General features: G+C 40.1%; 1 protein-coding gene across 1 annotated transcript; it reads left to right on the top strand.

Annotated features, from left to right (window-relative positions):
* Positions 1 to 985: 985 nt before the first annotated feature.
* FABP2 (fatty acid binding protein 2) lies at positions 986 to 3615 on the top strand (the record flags this gene model as incomplete). The annotated part of the gene is made up of 4 exons (XM_080343219.1): positions 986 to 1052; positions 1758 to 1930; positions 2518 to 2625; positions 3565 to 3615. 4 exons carry the CDS (start codon positions 986 to 988, stop codon positions 3613 to 3615), a joined length of 399 nt encoding a protein of 132 aa, XP_080199345.1.
* Positions 3616 to 10999: the final 7384 nt, after the last annotated feature.

The raw sequence follows: 10999 nt of genomic DNA, 5'->3' as shown, positions 1-10999 counted from the left end.
AAAAAACTGCATGAAAATGTGGGAAGAAGCTGCACATAAAAACTACAAAATGAGATCTAAATGGTGTTGTTAAATGTGAGGTACTACCCTCATCACTGTTAAGAATAAACAGCCTTTCATCTGGCAGTCTTCTTTATCCTGAAATATGGGAATATAAGAGGTAGGAAGGGAAAAGAACAGGTAGCTAGTTCAGGAAGAGTGGCAGGCTCTGCTTCTTCCTAGCCTTAGAGAAAAAAGGCATTTCTGCGGTGGAACACCATAGCTACTACAGTAGCTAGAACAGTGGTAGATGAGAGGACAAGCTGCAGCCTGAAGAGCATTCACTGAATGGGTTATAATGTAGAAAATTTGTAGAAACTGCTCAGAATTTAAACTTTATATTAGAGAGTGAACAGATTAATACAGAATTTCATCCCAATTTTCATTGCTCAGCACTAGACAAGAAGCAAGCAAATAGTTTTCTGAAACAACCTGTAGACATTCAATAAATCCTCTGCTCCATGTTTATTATGTGAAGAAGAACAAATCTCGACCAAATTATAACAGACAAAGTAGAGATTTGTGTTTGGTTGGTTGGGTAAATACATTTTCTCCAGTTGCATGAACTCTCCCACTAGCATGAAGATACAACAGAGGTAGAAAATGTCAAGAAATTTTCTTACTAATTATCCCTTACACTAGATATCTGATTTTTACTACAACTCAAATATGGTGAATAAGACAAATGCATTAGCAATTCTTGATTAAGAAGAGCAATAAAGATAACATCATGATTTGGGGGCAATAAGGGAGAGATTCAACAAGCAGTGTGGTCCTTATTGGAAATTTGATTAAGCTACAGTAAACTTCTCCTTGAAAAGATCAGTGCACCAGTTGAGCTTTAGTCAGCCACATCATCCTGTAAATTGCTTTCAAGATAAGCCAGTTCATAAATTCTCTTTGCAAAGCTCTGTTACTTCAGAAAAGTCCTCCTACAGACAGAAACATGGCATTTAATGGTACTTGGAAAATCGACAGAAATGAGAACTATGAGAAGTTCATGGAGGCAATGGGTAAGTCTTGCTTTTCCAATTCCTTCTACAAGAATAATACCACTCTGGCTGGATACAAACTCCAGCTGCCTGTGACCCACCTTGTGGCTGGCCTGTCCCGTTGCTGTTTGCTGCTCTGCCCTTGCACAGCGTACTGCATTTATTCTCAAAAGATTCTACAGTGGGTGAAAAAGATTCTGAGAAATGTTCTGATTTTAATGACATTATGTTAATCTTAAGCAATTTAACTTATTCCATCAGATTTATTTCAGCAGAGGAAAGAATCTCTAAGTCTACACTTAGAGGAAAATGTTCAGAGAATTTGAATTACAAACTTTAAGCTGAATTCTATAGCAGGAATATACTTTTGATAACATTAAACTAGTTTAAAAATTACACAGGGAGTGTAATTTTCTTCAGTGTTTCTACAGGGAGTGTAATCGTTCTTCAGTTTTACAGAAACACATTATTCAAGTCATTTTAACATACTGATTCTTACCACAAGTTGTACAAACTGGCGTCATATGCGTATAAACATGACCATTCCAGTGGGATAGTAATTTGTATTTTATCAGTACTGGCAAATATGACTTCAATAAAAAGTGAAGAAGAATAAATATTCAGGCCAGAATGCTGGAATAAACTCACTTGACCACATAAAAGTCATTAAAAAGAGACAAATATGATGTTCTATTTTTTTTTTCTGATTGATGTTGATTTTTCTAGGTGTTAATGTGATGAAAAGAAAGTTAGGAGCCCATGATAATCTGAAGATCACTATTCAACAAGATGGAAACAAATTTACTGTCAAAGAATCAAGCAACTTCCGTACTATAGATATTGAATTCACTCTGGGAGTCAATTTTGACTACAGTCTGGCTGATGGGACTGAACTTACTGTAAGAGACTTTTAATATCATTATCTATTTATTATATGATAATAACTTTATGAAGTACAGTTTCAAGATGAATTATTTGTCTTCCTAGTTTTTAATTTAAATTTGACTTTTAAAGTGTGGCTGTTCAGGAATACTTGCAGCTTATATACAAAAATACAAGGTAGTCTTAACTGCTAATGGTTTAATACTGTACTGTGAATCTTGGGGTTCCATACAGTGCCCAAAAAGCAGAGGATAAAGCAATTTTCACATGATGAAATTCAGGTGACTGCTATTTTACTTATAATACTCAAGTACACCACTTAGAATGTAGAGTGGATATTTATAAGAAATTAGTTTTTCTCTATTGATATAAATAATTAAAATAAGGTGTACTGAGCACTAAAAAAAATTAGCTTGTCTAATATGCAATTAAATAAACTAGTGGTTTTATTAAAAATTCATTTTTACAGTCTTTCCATCAATGTCAAAAACCCCATAATTACACTGTTTCAATCTCTTCCCACTTTTAAGCATTCCTGCAGTCTTTAAATCAAATCCGTGTCATATTTACTGCAAAATATTTGGGGTTATTTTTCCCATTGTAGGGTTCTTGGAACATGGAAGGAGATAAACTTGTAGGAACATTTACTAGAAAAGATAATGGAAAAGCACTCAAAGCACACAGAGAAATCATAGGTGACGAACTTGTTCAGGTGAGTTAAGCAGTTGCTTCCATATAACTTTACAATCTAATGAACTTTAAAAATTAAAAACTTTTTTAAAGGTAAGAAATATTTTCTTCAAGCCAAATAACCTAATTTATCTTTAGTTAAAATTCTCAAGTCCAGTCATCTATCAAGATTTAGAACAAAACTGTCTATCCATGATTTTTAGGTTTTTCCTACCCATGTGAACTGTATCTTAGCAATGCATTCTGAAGCCTGTGAACACAAGCTGTATATAGATAGGTACATGCTATATAGATGTGTCCCAACTGAAGGCCCTTCTCCAAGTGTCTGCCTTGTAAAAGCCTTCCTACAGGAGCTTACTACAGGGTAATGCAGACAATGGCTGAGAAATACCCTTTTAAAACAAAGTTTAGGGTTGGAGCAGGGCAAAATCTGAGACAAAAGGGAAATGCTTCATAGCTCTGCAGTAAAGTCAGAAACTGAACAGAACTGCAATGCTTTAAGATCTTCTCTGCTAGCAAGTCAGAAGTGTCTTAGAAAAAATAAAACCAAACCAAAACAAACAACTATGGACAGGTGTGAAATTTGAGATACCAAAAACATACAGTCCAACTCTTCAGTCCTTCTTCACATTTCTAATAAAACAGTCATACAGGTGAAACTTGTAAAGTAGTGGTATTGGGAATACGGCAATTCAACAGCTTGTTGTTTTGTTTTGTTTTTTTCTGAAGCACCGAACGGTTGTTCTGTGCTGGTTCAAATGTTTGCATAGAGAATTTATGCCTATTGACAACAGGCTGCTTTCCTTATGTTCCTTTTCTCAGAGCCCTTACAAAGAACAGTAGGCCTGACATGGCCATCAGTAACAATTATTTAAACCACTGCTGACCATGTCTCAACAGCATCTGTGAAATTAAATTTTGTAATAGCAGCCGCTGATTTTTCTCCTTAATTTCCTAACAGACCTACGTATATGAAGGCGTTGAAGCCAAGAGAATCTTCAAAAGGGGTTAAATACTTCACCAAGAACTTCACCAGAAGCAAAATCCAATGAAACAGACCACGTTTCTACGTATCCTCTGCTTTTTTTTCCTTTTAACCACTCACAGCACCTCCTAAGCACAATTCCTAAGTTGCAATTAAGTAGCCCTATTGAAAACACAGGCTAGTTTCTTAAGTTCCTTATGTTTACTGTTTTGTCTGGAATAAACAAAATCTCATTACAATTTGATACAAACACTAAAATGGAATTTGTACCCAAAGTCTTGCTGGGTGCCATACTAGAAAAGGCTGCAGAAACTATTTTCTATGAGCAGAACAACCTTTTGTTTTGGTTTGGTTTTTTTTTGTTTTTGCACTAGTTTTCAAATGGCAACTGAGTTTCCCCACCATACAATTTGTATTGGTAAACAGCTTCTCTGTGTATTGAGTATTGTGTAATAAGGATGGCAAAATCTAAAAGAAACCTGACAACACCTAAATCTCTAAGATTATTCTGCATAAATATAAATATGCAAGAAATATAAAATATGGTGCAATAATACAGCTCACTTGGAGGATTTACATGATAGCCCATTGATACCTTGCTGATATAAATGGGAATAATACAAAACACTCCCTGCTGATAGACACATATGTCACACAAAGCAATTTCATTATATTTTTTTATAAAAGTATGAGCATGCTTTTAAATATGCAGATGTTGAATTGTTCCAGTTTATCAGGGGTCCAAATAATTCTGTGTAAGGAAGAGTATTAGCAGCTCTGAGTGAATTTCTCTCAGGACATGAACAAAAATATTGAAGGTATCCTAACAAGATAAAGAATTATTTCAGGCTAAGTTGACTTCAAACACCGGTGTTTCCAATGGGTGACAAATACGCACCACGTTCTGGTCACATTGTCCAGTCTGTAAGTGCTGATTTCAACTCAACCTCATAGAATCATAGAACAGTTTGGGTTGGAAGGGACTTTTAAACATCATCTAGTCCAACTCCCCTGCCATGAGCGAAGACATTTTCAACTACATCAGGTTGCTCAGAGCCCCGTCCAACCTGGCCTTGAATGTTTCCAGGGATGGGGCATCTACAGTCTCTCTGGGCAACCTGTGCCAGTGTTTCATCACCCTCACTGTAAAAAATTTCTTCCTTATATCTAGTCTGAGTCAACTCTCTTTTAGTTTAAAACCATTATCCCTTATCCTGTCACAACAGGCCCTACTAAAAAGTTTGTCCTCAAACAGTTTGTCCTCATCTCCCTTGAGGTGCACTACTTCCCAAGGGTTGCAGTAAAACTGCCTCTCAAGGGTCAGCACTAGTCAAGATCTACTGGGTCCCTCTAACTGCGCCCCTTGGTGGTCATCTGCTCCTGTTGCTACATGTCCAGCACAGCCTGCTTCCCGGACCTGGACCTTTCCTGACACACCAGCACAACGTGCCTGTACACTGCCGGCATTCATGTCCTTCAGCAGATATGTCCCGAGACTCTTTTTTTGGCTTCTGACCTTTTTACACCCATACTTCTCCTGTCATGGTTAGAAAACGACTGATTCATATAAGAGCTTTGCTAAAAGGTCACAATACCATATGGGCCTGAGAACAGCCCTGAGGACTAACTCAAAATATGAATGTGGCTGTATCTGTAACATCTCACAGCGCTTCACCACAGAATTCTCTGTTGATGGCAGGCAGCTAGATAATCTTCTGGGGTGTGCTTGCTTATTCACATGCCATTAACACACCCAATTTCAAATATCCTTTCTGAATGGGTACATTTACATTGATTTTAATAGGCTTTTAAAATACCTCACAAAATTAACTCACGTGTTTTCTTGGCTCCCCTTGACTGTATTTTGCTGGCCACAAACAAAACAAACAAACCCCCACACTTTTTCTTTCCGTTATTTCTGCAACTGAAGCCTCTCTACCTGTACTTTTGTGATCTTCAGAGTCTCATAGCCCTCTCTACTGGCAAAATGCTCTCATGACACAAACAGCATTCAAGTTAAGATTGGGATGCATCACCCTTATTTACGAATTAGGATTTCCTTCCCCTAAATATCGACTGTATGCAACTTCTAGTGTGGATATTTTTTACATAACCATCTTTCAGTAGACACATATACCACATATATCACAAGGAAGACAAAACTATTTTAAGCAGTCCTTCATTTCAGTGAAGAGATGTAAAACTTCTGAAAAGCAAATGCATGGAAACCTAAAAAACAAAACCCTAAAATCTGGAAACAACACCATTACAAAGTTCTGTATATTTCTAGGCTATTTTCTTTAGATAGCAAAGCCTTTAAAAGAGAGAGGGATAAAGAATAATGGCTTGCAATAAGCTATGTGCATAATAAAACACACTAAACTATAAGATGGAGGCCTTAACCACTGAAAGGCTGTTACAGAGTTCGACCGTTGTTATCAGCTGCATTTCATTATTGCTTCCAAATTGCACAGAAGTATATTAATAAGTCAAAGGTTTCAGGAAATTGGACAATGACATTTTATTTCTTTAAGAGACATGACTGGCTGGAACGAAAGCTGTATTAAGTTTCTGCATGTGTTTTCTCTTTCTCCCCTGAGAATGCCGACCCTTTAAGTCTTACACCCTTCTGGTTCAGAAAATCAAGCTCTAGCCCACTCCTGGTACCCATGTGCTCACCTCTACCGCACCCAGCCTGGTTACAGCCCAATTCATGGTTATTTTGATCTAGGTTACTGGATTTGTTTGATTTATTTGCTACAACAGGAAGGCATAATGAGTAGGATATTTTTTTCTGTCAGGTATTTGAGGAATTGTTTTAGTAAACTCTGGATTACATACAAGGTCACAAACTGGAAAGTAAAAGTAATCTGGTAATTATTTTAAAAAAAAAAATAAAATGAGAGAGCGCGCTCAAAAGTATTTCACATGTCCAAACACTGCAGACAGATGTGGTCAGCAGCTGTAATTTAAAACAAAATAAGAAAAAAAATCTTTAAATCATCAATTTCTGATACTTGAGATAGGATCGTCAATTAAAAGAGTAGAGGAGAGCGGTCCAGCTTAGGAAAACTAACAAAGATCACTGTATTAGAATGTGAATGAGATAGCCTACTAAATTTGACTATAATTCTTTTTTCCAAGTCAAGTATTTCAGAATTATATTATTTTGCAACCTCATAGGAAATTATTTGCTTTGGGAAAACCTACAATCCACAGTTCCCTTTGCTCGAATAAGTAATAAAGGTGGTTACAAGACTTAAAGCAGAAGTACTGTCATTGTTTCCCCCCGAAATTCCTATGTACTTCACCTAACACATATATGCTTCACTGATACTTGCTATATAAAGGCAAATTCAAGCTCATCCTTTTTTCTAGTGATCAAATTTTCTACAGAAAGTAGCTACTCCAAAGTGCACACTTATGACAAGTTCAAGTCTGAGCTGATACACCTGCTCTGCATTCTGCAGCAAGTATTTTCTCTTAATATGAGGCTAAGAAGTGTTAATAGCTACAATGAGGAAGTTTATTATACTCCTACATTTCTGGTCAGTCTTCTAGACACAATTAAAATAACTGCACTCCTTTAAATACTGAGTGAACTGGCTGCACTGAGGGTAGTACATCTGAACTATGGCATCAGATTGCGCACTTTAATTTAATTTCTTATGCAGCTGTGTTGTGTAAATACAGCACACTGTATACACTGTATACACTATCTACATGAACTTTTCCATGTATGTTTGGGGTGTACAAGCTCCAACTAACTTTCAAGGATAGGAGTGTATCTTAAAACAATTTAAATTTTCCTAAATTTCTTCACAACAGGACTTCCCAAAGGGTCCTTTAGTTTCATCCAGGTGACCACCGGCTCTCTTGTCTCAGGAAGAACTTGTGAATGTTCATTTCCACAGAAGTCCCAAACAAAACAAAGTCAACGTGGTTTGACAGAACTGAGCACCTATTTTTCCCCATACCCTTGTCTCACCTGGCTAAGCGCCCTGAAGCCTGCCAGGGAGCAGCAACCATCAGTGCCTATGCACTACCGCCGCAGTGCCCGTCACCAGCACAGCGACACTCGCGCAGCTTCCACCAGTGCCACCTCTCCCACAGCTGGCAGGCAAAGCAGAACCTCCCTCCAGACCACGCCCGCCGGGCACACTGTGCCACACGAGCTGTGCCCGGCACCGCCCCGGCTCCTCGGCACCGCCCCGGCTCCTCGGCACCGCCCGCGGGTCCGGGCGGCTCTGCTGGGAACGGCAGCAAAGCACCAGCGCCGCCGCGAGGCCCCGCCGGGCGCTGCTCGCGCCCCAACGGTCACCAACCGTCAGCAAGCCACGCCCCTGCTCGGGCGCGGGGCGGGAGGGGGAGCTCACGTCACGCGGCAAGGGCGGGGCTGCCCGCGTGGGCCGCGGCAGCTCGAGGGCGCGGCGGCAGTACGTGCGCTGCGCTCTCATTGGCTCCGCACCCGGAAGAGCAGCTGGAGCGTGCGCGGTGGGTGCCGAGCCCTGCCCGAGGACATGGAGGCGGCGGTGCGGAGCCGGGACCCGCAGCAGCAGCAGCAGCAGCAGCCAGAGCCGGGCGCGGCGGCGGATGGCGGCCGGGGCCTGTCGCTGTCGGGGCAGTCCTACTGGCTGGACCTGTGGCTCTTCATCCTCTTCGACCTGGCGCTCTTCGTGGTCATCTACCTGCTGCCCTGAGGGCGCCGGGCCCAGGTCAGCCGCCGCCGGGGAGCGGGTGTGCTCGGGCTGGGGCTCCGCCCGGCGCTCGGGCCCGGCTTCCACCTACCCGTTGGGCCAGCGGTTGAGATGCGGCGGCTCCCGGAGGGCGAAGGGCGACGTTGGGCTGAGCAGAGGGGAGCCCCTGTTCTGTGCGGCTGGACAGTGAGCGCCTCGCCTGGGTGTCCACGGGTGACCCGCGCGGAGAAGCCCGGGGAAGGCCCCGCTCCTGGCAGGGCAGCGGGCACCGCGGAGCAGCGCTGACTTCCCTCCCGGAGTGTCCCCGCAGCCGAGCCGAGCAGAGGCCGGGAGAGCAGCGAGCGCTCTGGGCCCCCCGCCGCGGGGAGGAGCCCGGAGCCGCCGGCCGGGAGCAGAAGCGGACGCGGCCCCGCTTCACAGCTGCTCCACTTGTACAGCGAACTCCTTACAGTTGCATCGACACCTCTGAGCTGACAGCCCTTTAAACCGCCCAGTTCCTGTAAGCTCCTTGTTTTCCTACACAGAAAGAGCAACACTTGTGTAAATTTTTCAGGGTAATAAAACCCTGAAGCAGATGTGATTTCTGGCGTGCCAAATACCCTTGAAGAAATGTAAAGCTAATGTCAAACAACCAGCAGCTTGATGTTTGAAAAACTGTGTAGTATTAGTTCTTGGATCAGAAAGCACACTTGATGCTGCTTTTGTGTCTACTGTATCTTCCAAAGGACTGTATAGCACTGGAAAAGTAACCAGATTTCTCTTCTCTGTAGAGCCACTATCTAATCACATGATGCACCTTATGAGAACAAGTGGTGGAAGATTTGTGCAGTAGAAACAACTGGGAACATGACTTGCACCTGAATGCAAGATGCATATATATATATATATATTTGTATACACACTGTATCTTAAAGTATCTCTGGTTGTATCCTAAGTATTACTGTTCAGGTTTTTACCTGTATCCTGTTTCTGTGTTCTAAACTGTGCCTTAGAGGTCACATAAGACAGCTCAACTGTGCTTCTGTAATTGATACCTAAAGGTTTGTTAAGCAAAATGAGAATACTGTTTGAATAAAAGCAACTGAAAGGACAGACTGTAGAGTGGCTGAAAATAAAACCCATCTCTTTCATAGCTTTCTGTTTGACTTTCTGTTAGACCTTTCGACTTTTCTCTTTTTGTACCACAGCATGCATGAGATTGTAGCTTCAGCAGTTACTGTGCCTTCCGAAACATGTCAGTGTTTAACAGTAGTAGCCTCCTGTCCTCACTGATTTAGGTAGAGCAAGCTCTGACTTCCTTGCAATAAGCACTGAAAGAGTGAGCTTACAAGAACAGACTTCCTGAGTAGCTGGCAGGTCTCATGTGAAGTACCCTCTTCCATATCCCTTCCATGGATGAATGTCAGTTGACAGCAATAGGTCAGGAGTGGATTTCAGCTTCCATGTGCCCCATGAGAATTTATGTCACACTATAGGGAGACTTTCAAAACAGGGTTAAGGAGTGTCTTGCATTTGCAGGAGATAGGTATTAAAATTGGTTTATGTATCTCATGTGGATTTAGAAAGCTGACTAGTTTTAATGGCTTTATAAACAATACTTCAGAAGATGAATTTTAGTGTTCAAAAAAAGGTAACCATCATCTCTGCAAAGCTTTCAACCACGAGTAGCAATATTATCTGACATTGCTTTCCAGAACTGCATTTCTAAACAAACTTTTTTTCTTTTTTAGAAACATGGAGTACAAAAAGAACAGAAGACAAAGATACTTTAAATTTTTATCTGATAGTTTGAACAAGCAGGAATTTGCAAGAAAATAATTCTAAAGACTGAAAAATATATTAATTACAAGACTTGTTAATGTATTTACTGTTACAAAAATTGTCTAGGCTCTTATACAAATCTATAGCAAGAAGGGGACATTTATAAAAAAATAAATAGGCACCCTAGGTAAGTTAAAACAAGTTATCACATATTAGTTAGCAAATATTACATACATACATGGAGTGCAGAGTCAAATATAAAAACAAAGGTGCCTTGATTAGCCGTCTATTTACTATTATAATTAAATACCTGGTAAACATGGGTCACATAGAAAGTTGTCTGGTAAGATTGCTTCAAGCAAAGCAAGGCGACTGAAGTACATCTAAAGTACTAGAGCTATTTTAAAAATAAGTTTATCAGTTGTGCTTACTGGAAGCCAAATTCGTCAGTAATAATAGGCATTCATATTGCTTATTGTACAGAATTATCAACATTGCTATGCGTTTTTAAAAATAAGTGTTTTAACATCATTCACAGTTGTTGCTGTGCTATTCATACATAAAAATACTGTCATTTCAAATACAAGATTTTTGCAAAATATTTTACAAATTATACATTATTTACAAATTCCAATAGTCTTTGTTTTTACATAAGTATTAGAAGACAGTTTTATTTAACTGGCTACATATTTTATGTAACATTGCTAGATGAACTAGAAAAGTGTAATTTACAGGTTCTGAAATCTCAAAAATATTACAGTTAAGAATATTCCAAGTTCTTACATTTTCGGGGTTCATTTCCTGTATTCAATTGATTTTCTTACAAAAGGATAATTCTAAGTTGCTGTTTACCAGCAGCCATACCTAAACATGCATCATTATTTGCACTACAAATTCTAGAATCATTTTTTTTTCCAAGTGCTACAACAAATTTAGATCAGGAAGGTAGAAAT

Source organism: Nesoenas mayeri (assembly GCF_963082525.1).
Source record: "Nesoenas mayeri genome assembly, chromosome: 4".
In the NCBI taxonomy this organism is placed as follows: domain Eukaryota; kingdom Metazoa; phylum Chordata; class Aves; order Columbiformes; family Columbidae; genus Nesoenas; species Nesoenas mayeri.
Note: the sequence above shows the minus strand (reverse complement) of the source record. Positions and strands in the feature narration are given on the sequence as shown.